The following is a 25,034-nucleotide window of genomic DNA, read 5'->3' on the forward strand; positions in this document are numbered from 1 at the left end:
GGGTTGAGGGGATGTCGGCCCAGGCTTCGGTTCTAGACATGGCTCGTGCTGCTGCCACTGAGCATGTGGGTCAGATGTTGCAACCTCTTTTCGCCAAGGTAGGCCCTCCTTTCCTTCTACAGGTTCTGTCGAGCCTTCTCGGACGCTCGCCTCTAGTATACTATATTATGTTTTTGCAGGCCGCAGACCAATTGGCTACGACGATAAGGGAGGAGCTGGGAGAGCTAAAGGAGGCCAACCAGGAGCTCGCGACCTTGGGGCGCTTTGGGTGCTTCAAGATGAAGCAGATGACACGAAAGATAAAGGACCTCAAGACCAAGCACAAAGAACTAATCAATGAGGTGGTGTCTATGAAGGAACAAAACTAGCAGTTGGAAATGGTCGTCGCGAGGCGTAAGGAGAAGAAGAAGGCTCTGAAATGCTTGTTGCTTGATGCCAACGAGAACATCCGCTAGTGGTCGTTGGCGAACAAGCGCCTCAAAGTGGCCTGTATTGGGGTCGAGCATAGTCTGGTCACCCGAGAAGCGACCCAAGGGCAATTAGAGTCTGCTCAGAGGAAACTGCAGGGATCTCGGGAGGAGGCGGAGTCTGCTCTGAAGGAGCTGGAAGAGTCTCGACGGGATCGGGCTTTAGTCACTGAACAACACTCACGATTGTTGTCTGGGCACTTCAGGCTCTCCCAAAAAGCCCAACGCTTAAGGCCAAGTCTCTTGACTCGTAGCCCCCCGTCCAACAAAACCGAGTCCCTAGACTCATTGCGGGGTAAGACCCAGTCTCTTGATTGACTGACCCCCCTCCAACAAAGTCGAGTGCCTAGATTCATCGCGGGGTCCAGGTTAGGCTCTGAATCCCAAGCCCTCGACAAGGCCTAATTCGCGATCAAAAAAGTTGAGTCCCTAAACTCACTGCGAGGTAAGACAAAGTCTCTTGAGTTGTTGACCTCCTGTCTAACAAAGCCGAGCCCCTAAACGCACAGCTAAGTCGAGTCCCTAAACTCACAGTGAAGTTGAGTCTCTAGACTCATTGCGGGGTAAGGCCAAGTCTCTTAACTAGTTGACCCCCCGTCCAACAAAACTGAGTCCCTAGACTCGCAACGAGGTCGAGTCCCTAGACTCGCTGCATGGTAAGACCAAGGCTACGTTTGGGTAGCCAACATACCTCAACACTTTTCAAGTATTCTCGTACTATTGGAAATACTCCACATGCCAAACGCAATGAACCATCCTCGTATCAAAGTCTTTCCAAAAATCACTATAATATTTATCACTATTATATATAAATAAAAAATAAAATCACTATAATATTTAAAATAAAATCATTATAATATTTATCACTATTATATATAAATTTAAAATAAAATCATTAAAATATTTATCATTATTATATATAAAAATAAAATAAAATCACTACAATATTTATTAATATTAAAAAATCACTATAATATTTATTACTAAAAATAAAATCACTATAATATTTATGGGACCCATACATTTTTCAACTACCTATCCAAAAGTCAACAACTCAACATACTTCACACATCCAAACAACTCAAAATACTCTCAATGGGATCCACAAACTCACTACAATCTCTACTCATAACTATTCACAAACATTTTCAACACTTCTAAGATATTCTCACTACCCAGGCTACGTTTGGTTAGCAAAATCTTCTCAATACTCTTCAAGTATTCTCGTACTTATGAAAATACTTCACATACTAAACAATTTAAAATACTCTCAATGAGACCCACAAACCCACTTCAATCTCTACTCATAACAATTCATAAACATTCTATAATATTTATCCCTATTAAATATAAATAAAAAATAAAATCACTATAATATTTATCACTATTATATATAAATAAAAAATAAAATCACTATAATATTTATTTATATTATATATAACTAAAAAATAAAATCACTATAATATTTATCCCTATTAAATATAAATAAAAAATAAAATCACTATAATATTTATTACTATTATATATAAATAAAAAATAATTTCACTATAATATTTATCACTATTAAATATAAATAAAAAATAAAATCACTATAATATTTATCACGATTATATATAAAAAAAATATTTAGACAAGATAATATTTATCACTATTATATATGAAATAAAACAAAATCAATATAATATTTATCACTATTATATATAAATAAAAAATAAAATCACTATAATATTTATTACTATTATATATAAAAAAAATCATTATTGAAAAAAAATCAATCATTGATGGGACTCACACATTTTTCAATTATCTATCCAAAAGTCAACAACTCAACATACTTCATACATCCAAACAACTCAAAATACTCTCAATGGGACCCACAAACCCACTTCAATCTCTGCTCATAACTATTCACAAACATTCTCAACACTTCTTAGGTATTCTCACTACCCAAACGTAGTCTTAGGTCTCTTGATTGACTGACCTCCAGTCCAACAAAGCCGAGTCCCTAGACTTGTTGTGAGGTAAAGCCAAGTCTTTCGACTGGCTGACCTCCCTTCCAACAAAGTCGAGTCTCTAAACTCGCAATGAAGTCGAGTACCTAAACTCATTGCGGGGAAAGGCCAAGTCTCTTGACTGACCAACCCTCCATCCAACAAAGCCGAGTCTCTAGATTTGTCGTGGGGTCCAGGTCGGGCTCCGAATCTCGAGCCCTTGACAAGGCCTGACTCGCGATCAAAGAAGTAGAGTCCCTAGACTCACTGCGAGATAAGGTCAAGTCCCTTGATTTGCCGACCCTTCGTCCAACATAGTCGAGTCCTTAGATTCGCCGCGGTGTCCAGGTTGGGCTCTGAGTCTTGAGCCCTCAACAAGGCCTGAGTCGCGATCAAAGAAGTCGAGTCCCTAGACTCGCTGTGGGTTAAGGCCAAGTCTCTCGACTAGTCGACCCCCCGCCCAACATAGCTGAGTCCTAACACCCGCAAGAAGACGCAGAGCCCTTGACTCACTCGGGGTAAGGCCAAGTCCAAGGACTTGGTACCGACCCGAACCCTCACAATTAGATATGATTTTTTTAGATCTAAAACAAAGTCACCTTTTGATTTTGTAGATAATTGAGTTGAAAATTGAAATATATTATCGTTTTCTTTTGTATGAGCTATGTAAAACTAAATATATACTAGTTTTATGTTCAATGGCTTTAGGCATTGAATGATTCGGGTGATCTACTTTCAAACTAAGTGGATAAAACATAACCTATCAATCTTGGAACAAACCATTTGCACATTATACCAATAGTGTCTAGGAACACGCTTGTACACTCATCTCTACAATAGAAAGTGACATGCAATGATGACACAACTTGGAAAGATGGCCAAAAGGGGGGGAAAAAGATCAAATTTGAGTTTGGGTTCAATGGCTCGGATAAAGGTTGACTCGAGCAATTTTGAATATAAATCATGAACACGGTGATCCGTATGATCCCAATATATGGCGAGTGAGACAGGAGGCTTACCAGGATCTGCTTGACAGTAGCCTTGCATCAACTTTACTATTCCGGAACACAAGCAACAAAGACGTGAAACTAGAAAGCGAAATCATACTGACTGCTACTACTTAGCTTCCCTGAAAGACTATTTCAGAAATTTGAACAAGCATCCAATTTAAGAAACAATTCCAGTATGTATCACAACTCCAATCCGATGCTGGATGTGCAAACACTTTAGAGTCTCATCTTATGCTTGAATTGCTACCATGTTGAGCTGGTGCTGAGTCATGGGGCATGACTTCATACCATATACCAGGCCTATAGATCCTTCCCTTTCAATCTATTTTTCTTGCATCTGATAAACTGCAATCGCCATGCCAACTTTAAGCATAAAGTCAATGTTACAAATTCACAACTGCATAAATCATGTTTTGATACAAACTTGATTAAAAATTTCCATTGCAGAAAGATAAATCATCATTACATCATTATTTAGTAGTTCTGAGTATATCTTAACAACAGTAATGACAGAAATATACTTTTCATATGAAAATATAGTAATCAGAAGTAAATATATACTTTTTTTGATAAGTAAATATGTACAAGTAAATATATACTTAACAATGATAATCCCAATTCTGGGTATATTTGGGGCAAAAAATCCCCGTTGCTTGAGCATTCAATAATGGCAGGTAGTTCTTAGTTCCTTGTAGAAGTAAAGCTCGATGCTGCTTGGAAATAGTTGTTTTCAATCTTGGTCATAGCCATGCTTGAAATATAGGTGACAGCAAAATGATAGCACACTATGCACGAACTAACCAGAAGTTCTGTCCCCACCAAAACCCGACTCCAGAAATCCTGTTTTGTCGAGATGACTAACATCACCCCACAATTTTATGGTCCACTCATCCTTGTCTGACAAGCGAAAGATGTTGATGGATGTATTCAGTACCTTCCCTTGAGGCCTTCCATTTGGACAAGCTCGCTTGTACAGTGTTCTGATAACTCCCCCATGAGTAACCACGAGCACTCGTTCTCCTACATTAAGAAAGCAGTTTACAACTGGTCTTTCTTAACTTTCAGTGTCTTATACTCGAATACAGCCCCAATGATTTTGAAGCTCTATTGGCCTCCCCCAGTCAAACTCAGGTAAGTAGTGGGAGTTCAAATCAACCATGCTATGGTTAAGGTAATTGTAGATGTAGAGTTTGTGTGGACAGCATTGCACTTAAATACAGTAACCAAAAAATGAACAAGGGCAAGGAACATACTTGTAATGAAAATAATGAAAACATAACCTTTAAAACTTCTGTAAATTTCATATGGAAACGTAATAAGTAGAGACGAACTTAATGACATGCAAAATACCTTTATGCTTTTTACCAATTCTCTCTAATGATGATGTGCAACGCTCATAAAGTTGATCAAGACTTTCCCCACCACCCTGTATTATAATGGAGAGGGATTGAGTGCAATAACTTCAGTTTTTACCAAAACTAAATTTTCATGCACATTCGATGTCACTAATTAATTTAATTGTATTTCTCCAAGCATTTCATTATTTGTCCTAGCACATGCCATACAACATTAATAGTCAGGGTTGAATAGAGAAGCTCAATCGTAAGGATTACATTACCAATAAGAAAATGTTTACACAATCAGCCAAAAAGTTATGCTTTCTACTAGTATTCTAGAAAAATCAGGACTCCAAATCTTTGGTGAAACTCCCCTCTGCTCTCCCTCCAAATGCGGAAGAGGACCCGACTAGTTAGATAAGTATTAATAGGGCAAGAGAGAGGAGGGTTATGTGAGTCCCAATTCTTGTTTTTCGCATTGGAAGATTCTCATGTTCAATCAGTCCTAGGAAGCTAAAGTTGACAAACAAATCCCAGCTTGAGGTCTAAAGCATAAATGATCCCAATAATACTTGGCCACAAATTTGTATCGCACAAATCTCAACCTGATTCTACTGACCTGATCCAGCCAAGATATATGGCTTCATTTGTTTTCGCAAATAAGATGAGATAAGATGAGATAAGTTGAGATGAAAGTTGAAAGTTGTATAAAATATTGTTAGAATATATATTTTTTAATATTACTTTTGTTTTGGGATTTGAAGAAATTGAGTTGTTTATTTTATTTTGGGTGAGAATTTGAAAAAATTGTAATAATTAGATGAGATGAGTTGAGAATAAATGTGAAAACAAACGAGGCTGATTGCCCACCAGTTTCCCTTTGAACCCAAGTCATCGGACTGATCATGCTTAACAGTTAAGAAATATCCAGCATTCTAAACACAATATCAGAAATGCCTCCAGCTGCCTAATCTGTGATAGATTTTGCGACTTTAATGAGCATGAGAAACATTAATATTCTTTTATGAAGAGGAAGCCTGGAGACCATGAAAACAAAACATGTCTTTTAATCGGTTAAATTTCCGGACCCACATCACATAGATCAAGTAAATCATCGGCTTCTACACCAATGGGATGTGGCCCCTAGAAATTTTTCTCATCCAAAGGTTGAAGCCTTAGACCTGGTGAGCACACACCAAGAACAAGGCCCTTAACTCTTGAGACAACCCCTAGGAGTAAGAAATATTAATACTAAGGATGCATATGGATATATGTATGTAGTTTCATCCACACTGTGTTGGTAGGTCAAAATTCAAGCTCTGATTTTCTGCTGAAAGGGACCAGTTAGGACTAGCCTGACCCATTCTCCACAACGTAGTGCAATGCAACTCTAAAGTACAAACAGAGTGCTTACTGGAATTTCCTGATCTGTCCTTTGATTTAGAAAAGCCTGGTAAGCCTTAGGACTTAGTTTTGCAGCTTCACGTAGTACAAGGCCTTGAAGATCCCCCAAGTGTCTTTCCCGTAGGTCAGGTTTTTTAACAACCTGAAATTAAAATTCAATGAACGTGACATTCTATTTTCCAAATTCCAATCACTTAAGTCACTGAAAAGCATATTCCTCGAGAACTAGGTCATTGATGATCTCACAATGCATAATTTTATGTGTCATATCATGGAAATTGCCAGACTCCACAAAATGTGCAATATTTTAATTATCTACTGATAAATGAAAGAGAGATAAAGCAAAAAATTGAGAGAGTATAACATATAACAATACCTTTTTTTTCCACCAAATGGGGTCATTGAAGGGCATTATGGACCATACAATGGAAGGTTACTAATAATTTAATCTACACCCATATAGGTGGTTTTCACCCAGGTCACTCTTAGAAACACCGAGAGACTTCATCAGCAAAACTATTTGACACTTCTTGCTACACAAAATCGATTATTGAATCTAATATTACAAAAGATATCTATTGCAGTTTACATAAATCTCTTATTTACCATTAATTACCATTTACCTTTAATTTGAAACACTTTTATTCCTATAAAAAGCCTCATATAAAAAATTTCTATAGCTGGGTAATGAGTTGATTGAGGCACTCATTTAACCACCCATGGAATCAGTATCATATTCTAGAAAAAATTCATCTAAATACTTTTACTAAGAAAGACTTCCCCTATAAAGGGAAAATATCCATTAGACATTATACTTGGCCAAATTAAAAAAAAAAAAAAATACTCATATGGATTAAGAGACCCAAATTACTACAAAAGGATGAGTAGTTAGAAGAGATGGTTCAAGGACTACTACCCAGGTTGTTATTGTGTGGTTCAAGTCTGATATGCCAATAAAGAAAGTCATCATTATATTATAGCAAACAATATGACCCAACATACAGCACAACAGTAGAAATGAGACCATCCTCAAGAAGTTGATGAAAGATGTTTAGCTGGGTTGATTATCAAAACCATGATTCTACGAGTTAGAGTTTAAACCATGGAGAGCCCCAAATAGTTTACCGAGAAAATTTAGTTCAGTTGATCATCAAAACATCATTATTTCATGCTGCTTTCTTTAGGCCTCTACGTGTGTGGTACAAAATCATACTTTACAAAGTAAAATTGATTAGGTCAAAGAAAAATGACTTCAAAGTGATTACTCTATACACAACTATAATCAAAGATTCACAATTGAACCAGCACAATCATCTCCTCACATCTGTTCTAGTAATTAAAATGAAATGATATGAATTTTCAAGAAAGTAATTTCTCGATGCTTACCTCTAGCCCACCACAGCTGGCCGCAATTATCTGTGCAGTTTCGAGAGCTCGTTTCAAGTCAGAAGAGTATACAACAGAGATGCTAGGCTCCCTGGATAGTCTGTCAGCCACCTTTAAGAAAAAGAAGATTAAGTTGTAAGGTTGAAGCAAAACAGAGAAACTTCCACAAGGCTCATAACCATCTTGGTTTTTGAGGCGAAACCAAGGCGCGTAAAATCTATAGGTGATAACTTACAGCAGCTGCTTGTTGTCTTCCAGCATCATTTAGTTCAACATCCAGATGTCCCTGTTTAGATATGCGTTGCTTGTAAAAGTAGAAATATTGGAAAAAGTGAGGCAAAAACCATATAAATATATATATATATATATATATATATATATATATATAAATATAGGATTGATAGGAAAACCATATAACAATCATAGGGTGATGAAATGGGATTTGTAGGATTATGATCTATTTCCTATATAAATGCCATTTGAATTTGTAAAGTTTTGAAAATAAAACACAAATATTGATCTTGAAATACGAAAGAACGCAACTTTTATAGAACACAGAACAATAATAAAATTGTATTTTATTTTAATAAAAAGCGGCACATACCGGTGCTCATACAAATAGAAAATAAACCAATTAACAGGCGCCTTTTCAAAACTCAACCAAGCCAGTTTTCTACACCTTGAACTCCGAAAAGAAGAAAGAAGGACCTGAATTCTTCCATCGGCATTCCAGTCTGTTTCACCGTGACGCACCACAATTATCTCGGCATTAGTTGGATTTACGACGCTGCAGAGGACCAAAACTTCAATGTTAAAGCTAAAAAAATTGACAAAGATAGAGAAAAAAAACAATCTTCTAATCGAAGGATGAAAACGGGGGGTCGGATCGGACCTAGAATCGACCTCGGCCATGTAGGAATTGGCCGTTCTTGGTTGATGATTTGTGCGACGACGAGTGAAGGTTAAGCTGCGTGCACCGTTAAATCCGAGAGAGATTTTAGCTAGGGGAAATGTCAAGTTTGGAGGTGGGGGGTGTATTGGCTGTGAAGAAGTAAATGGAGAAGACAGGAGTGGCGGAGTTGCAGGGCGCCAGATGCGCAGTACGATCATAACTTCCAATTCATCTGAATCTCAGCCGGGAGATTTTAGAATCAGAATCTGCTTCCGTTACGTCTCCGACTACGAGGAGTTCAACATCGTTGGGCCGTGGCCTCGGAATTCTCTGCACAACTTGTTTGTGCCCACTCCATAGGACCATCGGCATCTCAAAATTTTGTCAACAGAAAAATATTTTATTAAATTTTAGAAAATGAAAGATAAAAAAATTAAATAAAAAATTAAAAAAATTATTTGAATATAATTTTTAATATTAATTTTTTTTTAATTTATAAAATTTATATTATTTTTTATGTTTTATTTTGAAATTTGTAAAAATTACATTATTTTTTGTGTTTAAATAATGATTATGTAATAATTAGATGAAAAAATTTAAAATTTAAAATTGAGAAGTTTTTTATATTTAGGTGTTGTTTGTAAATCAAATTATAAGAAATTTTGAAAATATTGATAATTTTGAAAAATTCTGATAATATCCAAACATGACCTAACTACGAGGAGTTCGACCATCGTTGGCCCGTGGGCTTGGAGTTCTCAGTCTTACAACTTGTTTGTCTAAATTCCCCAGTTGAAGCATATAAGTTAGATTTCCTCTATGAAACTATGAATTTTAATATGGGGATTGGATATAGTTTTATGGCGTGTACATTTGGATTAATGTGTAAATTTAGGATTTATGTAAATAAAAATTTACTTGTTAATGGTAGTCTATTTTTTTAAAAGGAGTGTGGGAGATATGCATCCTAATACTGTATTATTACTCTGTTAATAATACCATTGTTATTCTTCTGAAATTTTGTTGAGACAGTAGATATTCAAGGTCTCATTTTATGTGTCTTACCTCATTTACAGTTGAAATCTTTAAACTTGGATAAGAATTTGAATGAACATAAATTGTTATGGGATTAAGATCTATTAGAGTTCCCTAGAGTGGGGAGTGACAGAGAAAGAGTGAGCTTTATAATATCTATAGCCGGTCAAAGTGAGATTTTCAGGCAACTTTAAATACTCTTATATATCTATCTCTCAGAGGAAAGCTACATCGGAAGTCTCTCTCTTGGGGCTCTCTTGGGTGACAAAGGTGAGAGTTAGAGTTTGCCATGAGCAAGGTGTCTCCTTGGTTGCAACCAGGGGAGGATTGGTGTGCATTAACATGGCGGATGAATTATCGTTTCAATATGGAAATTTAACGTTAATAGAGAAAGAGCATCAAGAAGTTGTGATAGAAGTGGGCGATGTTGAGGAAACTCTATTGCGGGGTAAGCATTGTCTGATTGGTAAAATGATATCAAAGAAACCAGTCCCTTTTGATGTCTTTTGAAATATTGTGCTGAAAATTTGGAAGGTAGTTGGGCCTATAAGATTTTCGGACATTGGTGAAAATATGTTTATCCTAGAGTTTCAGTCATTTGGGGATTTATTGAAAGTTAAACGTGGTTGTCCTTAGATGTTTGATAGACTTTCGGTGATCCTTCAGGAATTTGACGGTTACAAACCTATTAAGGATTTGAAGTTTGACAAGAAATTTTTCTAGGTACAATTCCATAATCTCTCTTTGGGTGGCATGAATAAATTGGTAGGGGAGAGATTGGGCTCTGCTCTTGGTACTTTGCCATTGGTTGATGTTGATCAAAATGGTATAGGATGGGAAAAGTATCTGAGAGTTCAAATTTTACTTGATCTTAGTAAGCCATTACTTCGTGGTCTTATGGTTAACATCGGAGGAAGTAATACATGGGTAACTTGTAAGTATGAATGGTTACCAAAATTTTGTTTTTCTTGTAGTGTAATTCTCCTTGGATCAATGGGTTGTGTTCCTGCAACGCCTCTGCATTCTTCTAAGTCAAACTCTTCCAAGTAATATGGAGTTTGGCTTAGGGTTGTGAAATCTACAATGATACACTCAGTTATGACTGGGATAATTGAGCAATCGAAGGAGGACATGTTTCGACTGAAGATGGTGGGTGGCGAGCAGTTGACCACTTGGGGTATGATAGTTAAGGGCAGTTCTCAGATGAAGGAGAGTTTGGTCTCAGAGGGGATATGTATGACAATTATTGGAAGTTCACTGTTTACTAAAAACTCGGGACAGTTAGATGAAAATATTCAAAATTTGAATCCCTGTATTCAAAAAATAACTGACCATAGGGAGAGTTTTGGGGGGAAACTGTCAGATATTTTGGGACGTATTCAATATGAATTGGAGGAAATTGGGAAGAATGTTAAGAATTATAAAATATCATGAGGTTGGTAAAAAACTGTTAGATGATCCTACTGTAAAAATGTCTTATCTGGGGCATATTTCTAAGGAACAAGGAGGTATGATAGAGAGGTAGGATTTGGACAAAAGATGATTTGAATGTGGATGATGTGGGTGTTGTGGAAATAGGGACAAGAGTCACACGATCATGAAAGAGAAGGGCTCGCCTAAATTCCACTAATTCTAGTTCTAATACAAGGTCTGTTACTCAATCAAAAAGGAAGATAATGGACATAGTAAGAGATAAGCCAATCTAATGAAGAAATAACTAACAGTGGGAAACTGAGGAAGAAAATAATTTCTGATGAAACAGCGGAGGCTAGTTGCCAGCCTTGCTAACCATTATGAATATTTTATATCGAGGACATGTTCGGGATCTTCATCAGATGGTGAAGGAATTTAGTCCCGACATTCTAATTCTAATGGAGACTAAATCTCATAGAACTATAATGGTTAAATTAAAGCATAAATTTGGTTATGAAAATGTCTTTTGTTATGGATAGTGGTAGTAGCAAAGGAGGGTTGCCTTTATTTTGGAGGGAAGGAATTGGTTTAAGTATCCAAAGTTATTCCTTGCACCATATCAATGTTGAGATTGCAGATTCTGGTGTTGATAGCACTTGAAAATTGACTAACTTCTATGGATACCCAGAGGTTGGGCAAAGAGAGAAAGGATGGAGATTACTAAAAGCTCTAAAGTCCTGTGATCCAGTACCATGGTTATGTTTTGGTGACTTTAATGAAATCTTATGTCAAGCTGAAAAGTATGGGATAGCATGGAGTTCTCCATTACAGATGGCAAGTTTTCAACAAGTTTTGAGTTTTTGTGATTTGAGTAGTCTTGATTATAAAGGACCAAGGTATACCTGGTGTAACGTACAATTGAAAGGATGGAAATTTCACTAAAGAAAGATTGGATAGAGTGGTGGCTAATAAGAGTTCGTATGCTACTTATCCAAATGTTGAGGCAAGTGTGTTACCAGCAAGGAGTTTAGATCACTGCCCTTTAATGATAAGGTTGACTCCTCAAATTGTCCATACTAAAAAACATAAGCCTTTATGTTTGAAGCCAGTTAGGTATTATATGAAGAATGAGCTAAAATTGTTGATATTGTATGGCAATCTGGACAGCCTAGCATGGATCACATACAACAACTTCAACATCATTTGCATCAATGCAAGGCACAATTAAAATGGTGGAGTATAGCTACTGGGTCCAGTATAAGGAAGAAAGTCAAGGATAAAACATCATTGTTGTCTTTTTGGTATGAGAATGGTGATGCTCATGGTGTGGAGGAAATGTAGCAAGCTCAAAAAGACCTAGATACTCTTTTAGAGCATGAAGAGATTTCATGAAAACAACGAGCAAAGCAACATTGGTTAAAGGGTGGGGATAACAACACTATGTACTTTCATCAGTATGCTAGCCAAAGAAGGAAAGTTAACCATATAGGCTATGTGGAGGATGATATGAGTTTTTCATATACTACTTAGACTTATATCATTAAGGCTTTCATGGAACACTTCAGATTTGTCTATGAAACTTCCAATCCAATAGGTATTGAGGATATTCTTCAAGATTTTAATATAAGGATACCATCAATTTTCCAAGGTGAATTGGAGAAAGCTTATACGATTGATAAGGTCAAGAAAACTCTTTTCAAATGGATCATTTAAGATCCCCTAGACTTGATGGTTTTTCAGCATGCTTTTATAAAAAATATTAGCACATTGTTGGAGATCAGGTTAGGATAGTTGTTATTAATCTTCTTGATGGGAAAGGATCGTGGGAGAATATTAATGCTATAGTTTTATGTATGATACCTAAGAAGAAAAATCATGAAGGTGGTAGACTATAGGCCAATAAGTTTGTGTAATGTGTTATACAAGTTATGTTCTAAAGTGCTTGCAAACAGGCTAAAACCGATATTGCCTCATGTTATAAGTCTATATCAAAGTTCTTTTGTTGCTGATAGACTTATTTCAGATAATATATTGGTAGCCTATGAGACATTTCATTCTATGTCAACTAAACTGAAAGGAAAGGAGGGTTACATGGCTTTGAAGTTGGATAAAAGTAAGGCATATGATAGAATGAAATGACCTTTTATAAGTTGTTTTACTATAGATGGATTTTCCTGGTAAATGGATAAGTGCAGTACTAGTTATGATGTGCCTAAAATCTGTTTCATACTCTGTGTTAGACGTAAATGGATAATTGCAGATGAAGTATTATAGACGTAAAGATTTCTTGCAACCTAGGTTGGGATGTCAACCTTCATACGCTTGGAGATCAATTCATGGGGCTAAGAGCTTATTACATGAAGGGTTGACTTGGAGAATTGGTAATGGAAGATCAATGTCTATTCGGAAGGATAGATGGGTTCCTAAATCTTGGACTTTTAAAATTTAGACTCATCCTACTGAGTTGCCCATCTCAGCAAAAGTTCATGAATTGATAGATATAGGTGGAATGAGACTATGGTGAGAGGTATTTTTAGTTCAGATGATGCTGAAGCTATATTAAAGATCCATCTGGATATGATGTGTAGAGAAGATAAATAGATATGGCAGTACACACAATCTGGATTTTTCTTTGTGGGAAGTGCTTATCACTTGCAAAAGATTATTACTAATAAAAGTATTGGTGAATCTTCCAACAACTCAAGTCAAGACATCTTTTGGAAACAATTATGGAATCTACCTATTCCAAAGGTATTTCATGTCTTTATTTGGAAAACATGTTATAATGGTTTACCAACAAGAGCCAATTTAATGAAAAAGAGGATGCTTACATCTGATATGTGTCTAATATGTGGTTTGTATTTTGAAGATGTGACTCATGTCCTGTGGAATTGTGAGGCAGCAAGTGATGTTTGGAGTCTTGGCTATATTAAGATACAGAAGATGAGTGCTTGGGGTTCAGATTTTCTATCCTTTATGAAACATATGTATGAGATTTTAGATCAACAAGAGTTTGCTGAAATGGCCATGATCTTGAGGAAGCTATGGCTCAGAAGAAATGCTGTAATATATGAGCAATCTTTCCTTCATCCTACAAGTCTTGTTTGCCAAGCTAGGGAGTAGTTATAGTAGTATCAGAGAGCCAAGATAGAAAGAGTACCCCACAACAGTTGTAGACAAGTTGCACAACAAGGTTGATCACCATCTGACAGGTCAAGGGTTAAGGCAAATTGTGATGTTGCAGTTGACAAAGTACATTCTCGGATAGGTATTGGGGTGATAGTAAGGGATTTAAATGAGAAAGTCTTGGCAGTCTTGTGTGAACCTGTTGTCTTTGGTGCTGATTCCACCTCAGCAGAGGCTAGAGCTGCATTGGGTGCATGTGTGTAGTGAGATGGGATTTGATCAAGTGATGCTAGAAGGATATATATATATATATATGTATATCTATCTCACGCTGTAAGCCCCTCGTTCTGAAATAACAGAAGCCTTGTAGTTTGGTCTCTGTTTGAACCAGTGAAACAATAGATGTAGCACAGGTGTTTGAAATAATGCCTAAATGAAATCATCTTGTATAAAGAGTTATGTGATTCTCTCGTACATCCCTCAGTACAATGATCCTAGTATTTATAGCAGAACAATTACACATAATAGCAGAAATATTCACAAGAGAATTTATTCTAGAAGTTTCCGTAATATTCCATAAGGACAGAGTTTGTTATGCAGGTTGTTGTGGACGAGCAGCAGAGGCAATGGCAGTGCCATTCTGTTGAAGATGTGCACTGGACTCAGCTGGAGAGAAGTTATCCTCTATGGCTGATTCGGGTGGACTGAGCTTAGCTGTTGAGGAGTTATTCGCTATGGTAGATTCACGTGCTCTAACATCCCCCCGCGATTCAAGCGGTACCGATGAGATGGTGAGGCTTGAACGGAGAAGTGCAAATCGCGCCGAGGAGAGTGGCTTAGTGAAAATGTCTGCAATTTGTTCCTTACTTGGGACAAAGGAAACAATAAGAGTTTTGTTAGCAACACGATCACGTATAAAGTGATAATCAAGATCCACATGTTTAGTCCGTGAGTGTAAAACTGGATTCGCCGAAAGATAAGTTGCACCAATATTATCACATAACAAATGAGGTGCGTCAGAAATAAAAATTCCCAATTCTTTTAATAAAGCTTGTATCCATAGAAGTTCACACGCAGTATTTGCCACTGATTTATATTCTGCTTCAGTAGAGGATCTAGCAATAGTCGGTTGTTTCTTAGAACCCCAAGACACTAAGTGAGACCCAAAATAGACACAAAAACCCCCCGTCGATTTCCGATCATCCGGGCAACCAGCCCAATCAGCATCCGAAAAGGCTGTGAGTTTAAGAGATGAAACAGAAGAGAAAAATAGGCCAAGAGAGATGGTGAGTTTGAGATAACGCAGTATGCGTTTGACAGCTTGCCAGTGAGATTGGTGAGGACTGTGCATATATTGACAGACTTTATTGACTGCAAAGGAGATATCAGGACGAGTGAAAGAAAGATATTGGAGGCTACCAACAACACTCCGATAAAGCTGAGGATCCTCAAAGGAGGATCCATCAAGAGCCGAAATTTTTGCAGAAGTTGACATTGGTGTTGACACAGTTTTAGACTCATGCATATTAGTCTTTTGTAATAAATCCGAAATGTAACGAGACTGAGATAAGAAGAGGCCTTTAGCCGTGCGACATACATGAATTCCTAAAAAGAAATGAAGAGAACCTAGATCTTTGACAGGAAAGGTAGCCGACAGAGATGAGATAAAATCAGTAATGATGGAGGAATCAGAGGCGGTAACTACTATATCATCCACATAAATGAGAACATATACAGAGGCAGTAGCAGATGTGAATATAAACAGAGATGAATCTGAAATAGAAGCATGAAAACCGAGGGAGATTAATTTCGAGCTAAGCTTTGCAAACCAAGCCCTAGGGGCTTGTTTCAAACCATAAATAGATTTTTTCAATTTACAAACATAACTAGGAAAATCAGAATGAACAAACCCAGTAGGTTCCTGCATGAAGACATCTTCTTCTAAGTCCCCGTGCAAAAATGCGTTCTGTATATCCAACTGATGAAGGGGCCAGTTCCGAGACACTGCAAGAGAGATCAAAAGCCGTATAGTAACAGGCTTGACCACCGGACTAAAAGTATCCGAATAGTCAAGTCCGGCTTGTTGATGGAACCCTTTGGCAACAAGACGAGCCTTGCGCCGCTCAATGGTTCCATTTGCAAGCCGTTTGGTTTTAAGAACCCATTTGGAGCCAAGAAGATTTTGAGAAGGATGAGGAGGGATGAGAGACCATGTTTGGTTTCGGATGAGGGCTTCAAATTCACTGGCCATGGCAGCACGCCAGGCAGGGAATTTTGAAGCTTCCGTGTAGGAAGTGGGTTCGTCGGGAATGGAGGAAACGGTAGAGAGAGCAGCGGTATGTTTCGGTGGTGGCCATAAGACAGTGCCATCGTTTCTATGAAGGGGACGGGTTATGTGGGCTTTGGACCGAGTGGTCATGGGATGATGATTGGTGGAGCTCGAATGAGTGTTTGCTGGGAGAGAGGAGGACTGGTTTGGAGAAGATGTCGAAGAGGGCTGCGCAGGAGAAGAAGCAGAGTGAAGCGGCGTAAGAGAGGCCTGAGGGGTAGTTTCGGAAGGAGTAGAGAGAAAAGAATTAGGGTTAGGATTGATGGGCTCATGGGTTGACTCAATGTGTGGCGGGTTGGGCTGGACGGGATTGAGAGATGAGGGAGGGGCCCGATTGATTAGAGAGGGAGTTGGCTGGGCCGAATATGAGGCCTGAGCAGAATTGTTTTGAATAGAATAGAAAGGGAAAAAGGTTTCATCAAAGCGTACATCCCGAGAAATGTAAATTCGACCAGATGGAATATGTAAACAATTGTACCCTTTGTGATCAGGAGTGTAGCCTAAGAAGACACAGAGTTTAGACCTCATGTCTAATTTGTGATTATTAAAAGGACGAAGGTTGGGCCAACAGGCCGAGCCAAAAACCCGTAAAAAATTATAATCAGGTGAAGAATTAAAAAGAGACTGAAAAGGAGAGAAATGATGAAGAGTGGGTGTGGGCATTCTATTTATGAGAAAAACTGCCGTTTTAAAAGCATCAACCCAATATTTGAGAGGGGTTGAAGACTGGACAAGAAGAGAAAGCCCAGTTTCAACAATATGGCGATGACGTCGTTCAACGCTACCATTTTGTGCATGAGAGTAAGGACAAGAAATTCTATGGGAAATGCCTAGTTTTTGCAAAATATTATGAAAGGGGCGGAACTCACCTCCCCAATCTGATTGAACAGCTATAATATTTTTGGAAAACGTATTGCGAACAAATGTGACAAAGTTTAGAAAAATTTGAGAGACATCAGATTTTGCATATAAAGGAAAAAGCCAAACATACTTTGTAAAGTCATCTACAATAGAAAAATAAAATCTAAAACCACTGGAGGATAGCACAGGCGCAGGTCCCCAGACATCTAAAAATAACAACTGAAAGGGAGATTGAGATTGAGAAGAGGAGAGCGGATGAGGAAGAGCATGAGACTTGGCTTGAAGACATGCTGAGCAAGGGGACAAAGTGGATGTGGAAGTGACTGGAAGATGGTGATGTCTTATTGTAAAGGAGGTGATCCGAGGAGATGGATGACCAAGACGAGCATGCCATATGTTGGATGAGGTCCGTTCGCCAATGAACGAATGCCGTGAGGGAGGAGTGACATCCGCATCATCAGTTGGAAGGACGTACAAGCCATTCTTAACGGGGCCCTGAAGAAGTACCTCCTGGGAATGTAAATCCTTCACAAAAAAACCAGAAGAATTAAATTCAAAGAAAACTGAATTGTCCAAACAAAATTGTCGAACAGATAATAAATTGCGAGAAATGAAAGGAACATGAAGTAATTGACGGAGAAGAAAATTGCCAGAAGGTGTCGGAAGTAAGCCAGAGCCAGAATTCTGTATAGCAAGGGATGATCCATCTCCAATTGTTACTTGATCTGGCCCATGATAAGGTGAGGACTCGAGATTAAGTTTAGTAAAATCAGAGGTGAAGTGAGTTGAAGCAGCAGTGTCTGGAAACCAGTTTGATGAAGGTGCAGACGTGTTTGAAAAATTGGTAAAATTAGCTGAGAGAGAAGGAGGTGGTGGAGACTGATATGCATGATCAAACCTATGATAACAGGAAATAACAGTGTGACCAATGCGATTACAGAGTTGACATGTGGGTCGATTGTTCTGAGAAGAGGAAAAAACATTCGAAGGAGATGGGGAAAAATTTCGGCCAACCCTTCCACGCCGAAAGCCACGACCACGGCTTCGATTTGGAGGAGTGAATGAGCCACGCACACTGGAGTTGGCAGTGAAGGAAGTCTGAGAAAGTAGAGAGTGTGTTTGGTGAGCAAGACGTGATTCATGGTTGACAAGGAAACTATAGACCTGAGAAATAGAGAGAGGATCGGGACGAGTAGTGATGGATGATACTACGGATTCGAAATCAGAACCTAATCCTGTCAAGAAATAAATGATAAATTCAGACTCAGGGAGAGGATGTCCAGCGGCATTGAGAGAAGCAGAGAGGGCTTTAGCTTTGTGGAAATAGGTGGAGATGGAATCTGATCCTTTTTTGAGAGTTGCAAGTTGAAATTTCGTATTCATGAGATGAGCAGTGGATTGAGCGGAATATAGTTCGTGAAGAGTTTTCCAGATTTGCTAGGAGGTGGGACAATCAAGAATTTGAGAGAGAACTGTCTCGGTGAGGGAGGAATAAATCGTGGACATGATGAGTTGATCTTGAGTGCGCCAGGAGATATAGTTTGGATTCGGAGCATCATCAACAATGGAGGGAGGCATGGGAGCGGATCCGTCGACATAGCCAAACAGTTGGTTGCCGCGGAGGAAGGTGGTGATTTGGGCATGCCAAAGTAAATAATTGTCCGTAGAAAGTTTAATGGTTATGAGCTGGGCAGCGGAGTTGGTGATAGAGTGATTCGGAGAAGCTGATTTAGATGGTGCCATGATGATCGGAGAAAGAAAAATGGGCGTTGGCCCTATTCAGGCTCTCGATACCATGTTCGAACCAGTGAAACAATAGATGTAGCACAGGTGTTTGAAATAATGCCTAAATGAAATCATCTTGTATAAAGAGTTATGTGATTCTCACTTACATCCCTCAGTACAATGATCCTAGTATTTATAGCAGAACAATTACACATAATAGCAGAAATATTCACAAGAGATTTTATTCTAGAAATTTCCGTATTTATTCCATAAGGGCAGAGTTTGTTATGCAGGTTGATGTGGACGAGCAGCAGAGGCAATGGCAGTGCCATTCTGTTGAAGATGCGCACTGGACTTAGCTGGAGAGAAGTTATCCTCTATGGCAGATTCGGGTGGACTGAGCTTAGCTGATGAGGAGTTATTCTCTATGGTAGGTTCACGTGCTATAACAATCTCTAGTAAGCTAAGCGGTATACGTACTTAATTGGTGGCTCAATTGAAACAGCACTCCAAGACCTAAGGGACATGCCACCTTAATTGAATTTCAATCATGCACACCTACGACGTTAGCCCAGATCAGGACATCATTCTTGAGAGCGGCTCTGATCTTCTTGTCATCTTCTTCGTTCATGGACAACATTCATTTTTTCTTATTAAGCCATCTCAATTAGGGGTAACTAGTTCGGTTCAGTCCCGTTATGTACGATTTTTAGAACCAGTGTAAACTGATTTTTAAAAATTTATAGAACCGATACCGGACCAATTCACTACCGAAACCGGAAAAACCGATTTTTCCGGTTTCGGTCCGGTCCAGTTCGATTTTTCTAGTTTTACAGATTATCTATATTAGAAATAATATAATGTTTACATATACTAAACTATTAATCTATTTATATTGTAGTATAAATACATTATATATATATAAATATCAAAAGTCAGTGTATATTGATAACTTAATATTAATGTTTGTGTTTAAGATTAGAATTTCAAGTTATATTAATTAGCAATTTAGTATATAATATTTATATTATAATACAAAAATTATAAATATATATACCGGTCCGGTTCTGTTTAAACTGGTTTTCAAAATATGAAAATCAGTACCGTATCGATTTAGGACCGGTTTCGATTCTTAAAAACCAGTACCGCACCAGAACGCTTACAAACCAAACCGAACTACTGAGTTCGGTCCAATCGGGTCTGGTTCAACTGATTTTCTGGTTTCTTTTTACACCCCTAATCTCAATCGTTACTTAAAAAAAAAAGAAAAAAAGAAGGCATTTGTCTCCTCTTGTTCTTTTAATCCTCAAAACCCCCTTCTTCTGTTCTCTCATGTTGATGTTAACATTTTCCTGTCTCTTGCACATCTCTTTCATGCATTTTATCTCTATCCAAATTAGTTCATTTTTTCTTTTCATGAAGAAATCACTGTTGTTAAAAGAAGTGCATATGATGTAACGTCTCGTACCTGGAAAGGGTCGAAGGTTTACTATCTGACACCTAAAATCATCTCCTCACAATATAAATAACATTTCCAAATATTTCATAAACATGAATTCACCTATTCCAATCAAACATAAATACAATCCTCACAAAGTTTTCAATGAAAAGACCCAACAAGATAAATTAAAAACTCCTCAAATTCTCCAAAATAGAACAAATCTCCCAGCAAATTAGATCAACATAATAATGACGTCATCAACACTAAAGAAATTTCACTCATAACCACAATACTTTTAGGCACTCAATAATTAATCCAAGGCTAACACCGCCCATGCCTCCTAATTTTTGTTCTCAGCAGCGTCATCAAAATCATCTGAAATATTATAAAGATAAGGGGTGAATTATCTATAACTCAGTAAGCAGAGGACATATACTGGTATATAAACATGAGCATTTACAAAGTACAAGATGCAGAATAAAATATTTTCAATGTTAGCATGCAGAACAAAACATGTTTTAAAAACTAACAGATCGATGTTTTCAAATATTTAGAATCCAAAGTACTTTGGCATACATAAACTGAGCATCATCATCACATCATAACAGAGTATCACTTAAAATAGAGACTATGTTTAACCCTCATGGTAGGGTTGTGCTATCCCAGTAGCCAAATCGGGCAGAGACATAGGTGAATCTTCCCCTTATTATTCTTAGAGCCCCGAGTGTGCACAAAGGAAAGACCACATAAAAACCACTTTATTTCCAAAGTGGATGCACTCAGAGACAGAGAAGTTGGTACCAACTCAAACAGAGCAGAGCATAGCAGAATCAGAGTCAGATACAAAACCAGTTCACCATGTCAAAGGTTTTCAGATGCCATATCAAAATAAAACAGAGTACAAAACGTATTTAGATCATTCTCACATACTTATAAAATTCAAAGCATCTTTATAAAACTATACACAAATTTCAGATTTTGATAATTGATCTTTTTCACATTTCAAAAATAGCATGTTAAAATATTGCTCATATCTACATTATTCATGTCAGAAAATACTTTTCCTCTTTCATATAGGTTTCATGAGAATGCAAATAAATGACTGAAGTTGTTTTTCTGAAGTTCTCGTTTCGTAACAAAACATGCATAATTTTTCAGAAAGTCAACCTCAGTCTATACAATTCGTGCAAAGCTTAGTAAAGGAATCCCACTTACCTAACTCTCGTAGTGTATTGTCTGAACTCTAGCAAACTCAACACCTATACCAAAGGATAAGCATTGACATATTAATAACCTACTCAAATTCCATAACTACTCAATACAGCAACTAGCCGATTCTAATGGTAGATTAACAAGAGCCCATAATTAGTAGTTAATATATCATACAACCGTTAGCAAATTCACAACATCTTCAAGCCAACAGGCAGGTTCTAAAACATATTATTGATATAAAGAAACAACACTCACATTGAAACCAAAAGAAGAAAGGACATTGGAAAGATAATGCCAATTCACTATCAAAAACTTTCACACCTTGGCCTTCAACCTAAATTATTACCTCTAATTTTCCTCGCTAAACTATGGGTTAGTTCATGGGTCAAAGCAATGCAATCTCAGATAATACCTTATACAAAAGCTGCTTCGAGCACAAATATTAGCTTGGGCACCAGGGTAGCAAAATGAGAAGCATGAATTTTAGAGATGATTTTGTAAGAGATTAGTTGACATCAAGTGATAGGTCTAAAGTTAGATAGAGTGGAAGGACTACTGAATTTAGAAATGAATGTGTGATCGAAAACAACCTCATATAGATTTGGGTGGAAAATAGACCAGCTTGTAAGATAGAAGGAAAAGGAGAAGCCATCTGGACCAAGAGGGATTCTAAAGGGATGTTCGAAACAACATGCTTTACTTCCTCTAAGGTGGGAATGTGTAGCAGGAGATCATTATTAACATTAAAAACCAAATTAGGAATGAAATCAATCGAAGGAGTGACATTCTTTACATTTTCAATCTTCAATTGATGATGGAAAAAATCAGCGGCTACAACATGTAGAAAGAATTCCATTCAAAAAAGTAAGAGAAGTAATTGTAGTCCTACCTCCGTTCAACAATCATTGAATTCTAAACTTTTGTTTAAAATGAATCTATTCTTGGAGAAGAACGTTGCTGTATTATTTTTCTAGACTTTGAAATATATTGAGAGGAAGGAACATACCCTAGCTTCTCACCATCTGAATTAATAGTATTGAAATCCTCTACCACAGTCCACGATATGTTATGGGGTCTCATATTAGAAAGAGAGTTCAACAAATTTCTTCTAAGAATGGGGTTTCTTGGCATACCACACCATTCAACATAAAAAGTAAAATGTTGTTTGGTGGACAATAAAACAGAGATCATCAAATTATCCTTAGAAAAAAATCCACATGTTGCCACCATAATCCTCATTGTGAAGAACTTTGAAAACAAATCTCAACTTTTACCAATAGTAGGAATTTTGACAAACAAACCCTCGATTCTAAAATAGCAATCAAAGGCAACTAATAAAACTTCACCAAAATTTTCAAATGAAGTATAGTACATTTATTGACAATGTCTCTCATATTCCAAATCAAAACTGAATTCAACAAGAGTTTATTTGGGCTTTGGTATTGAGCACAATTCTTGTTACTTTAGTAACTATTTTACGCTTTTTTTTTCTTAACATAGCTTTCAACAATTTCAAAGTCTGAGTACTTTGTTTTTAAATATTTACAGCTTTCAGCAATTTCAACAATAGGAATATCCTCATGAGAAGTTTCTTAGTTCTATCAGGTTGGAGTTCCTAAGAAAATTAAAAAAATGGACTCCTAGCTCCCTTAGCTTGACTATTGGGTTCGTAGAACTAGAGGTAAAAAAGGCTTTGCAATTTCAATAGTTGTATTTTGTCGATAGGATGAGGCAGTAGGAGGAACAACAAGTTTATTCTTAGATGTCAATTTTTTCTCGTGTTAGGGGCACCAGGTTGTCAACGACAGGTGTGGTAGTCATAGTTGATCTTTTGCCACAAGCCCTCATCCCTTATTCCAATCAGATCATGTCTTGTTTGGTGATAGACGAAACCATTTTAGTACAAATACAAGCAAAACAAAGGTGAGTGTGTTTTAACTATTGGCAAATTCGTGATTGAATTTGACAATAGGGTGAACAATTGCTTTGAAGTAAGATTGAACAAAAATGTTAAGTGGGAGTAGGGGAAGTCATATCTAAGCTAGAGCAATGGGTGATTCCCTTTTGATGTAATACCCCATGTCCATGTGAACAATTTGAATATGGCACCCTCCTTGTATGAGATTGTTTTATAGGTAAAGGAATATCTAGGATTGGGATTGAGTTGAGCTCCACTCTATTAGAACCCCTTACTATGTTTGCATGCAATTTTTTAGGAGATTACTTTATACATTGATCCAAAACAACCTTCTTCTAGCTTTTAAGAAATAGAGAATTTATCATTGGCGGCAACTATCCTACTTAGGTCAAATAAGTTTAAATTTGAATTTCTCGTACTTCCATCGAGCTCTCCACTAGTTGAATATTCTTCAAAGCATGTTGCAACAGAGGTAACACTAAAAGTATACTTAATATGTTTTTTCCCTGTTGTCAAACGCATTTAGAAATTTTCAAAGTGAAAAATTTTAAGCAATCGTGAATTCCGTGACAAAAGCCACTACAAAATGAAATTAACTAAACAAAGATATTGAAAGAAAGCAATCAAATAGGAAAAGAATAGTAAGAACTTATGGATTAATAAATAGATGGACAAATCTCAAAGGTATTATAAAAATTAAAGATAAGTATCAAGAGAATTGAAACATTTCAATGTATGACTTTTTCTTCTGGAGCATAATATCATTCACTTCGAATTTCTCTTGTAATATACAATTGATCTCATTCACTTCGAATTTCTCTTGTAATATACAATTGATCTCATTCACTTCGAATTTCTCTTGTAATATACAATTGATCTCCTGCACATTGTTTTATAGGCATAGGGGAAATAAGGAATATGTAAGGGTGATATATGAATTAATAAGATGCATTCATGATTTTAGGAATTTCAAGAGTTGATATATGAATTGGCTAGAATTCTAAGAGGTAAATCTAAATGGTCATCTACCAAGTTCATGCATATATTTACACAAAGAACATACCTAGTTAAAATTTTCCTGTGGAAAAATCCGATGGGGGAAAAACCATTGGCGAAGAAAAAAGAGTATAATATTTATTTGTATCTTGAAATGCTCTAAAAGTGTTTTATTAAAACCTTGCAAAGGAAAATCCAATGAGAAAAATTTGTTGCAAAGGAAAAATAGTACAATCTATATGATCATTGTAAGGGGACAGACTACCAAGGGCATTGAGTTGAAGGAAAGATGAAGGACAATCCATTGGTGTGGTGAGAAGAATAAATACGAGTATGGCAAAGTGCAGCTAGTCCAATACGTGGCTGAGCAAGCTCCTTGTAAAAAGTTCTGTAGACATTTCCCAATGCGAGGTGGAGATGAGCATCTTGCCTTATGGGAGGTAAGCTAGAAAATTCACCTACTATGAAGGCAAACGATGAACTAAAGAGGT

At 37.1% G+C, this 25,034-nt stretch overlaps 1 protein-coding gene across 1 annotated transcript; it reads right to left on the bottom strand.

Annotated features, from left to right (window-relative positions):
• Window positions 1-3,892: 3,892 nt before the first annotated feature.
• On the bottom strand, window positions 3,893-8,857 carry LOC109019842 (phosphoglycerate mutase-like protein 4). The gene is made up of 7 exons (XM_019002215.2): window positions 8,488-8,857; window positions 8,304-8,382; window positions 7,831-7,881; window positions 7,596-7,706; window positions 6,220-6,351; window positions 4,819-4,894; window positions 3,893-4,488 (listed from the first exon to the last, which is right to left on the bottom strand). Exons 1-7 carry the CDS (start codon window positions 8,703-8,705, stop codon window positions 4,265-4,267), a joined length of 891 nt encoding a protein of 296 aa, XP_018857760.2. The 5' UTR covers window positions 8,706-8,857; the 3' UTR covers window positions 3,893-4,264.
• Between the last annotated feature and the right edge of the window lie 16,177 nt (window positions 8,858-25,034).

Source organism: Juglans regia, chromosome 4 (genome assembly GCF_001411555.2).
Source record: "Juglans regia cultivar Chandler chromosome 4, Walnut 2.0, whole genome shotgun sequence".
Classification (NCBI taxonomy): domain Eukaryota; kingdom Viridiplantae; phylum Streptophyta; class Magnoliopsida; order Fagales; family Juglandaceae; genus Juglans; species Juglans regia.

Excerpts from the sequence above, each read along its gene's own strand:
- LOC109019842 (XM_019002215.2), bottom strand. The coding sequence starts at position 8,705 with ATGATCGTACTGCGCATCTGGCGCCCTGCAACTCCGCCACTCCTGTCT. Across the intron at positions 6,352-7,595 it reads CCAGCTGTGGTGGGCTAGAG|GTTGTTAAAAAACCTGACCT; the intron begins GTAAGCATCGAG and ends TTTTAATTTCAG. Across the intron at positions 4,489-4,818 it reads AATTGGTAAAAAGCATAAAG|GAGAACGAGTGCTCGTGGTT; the intron begins GTATTTTGCATG and ends TTCTTAATGTAG.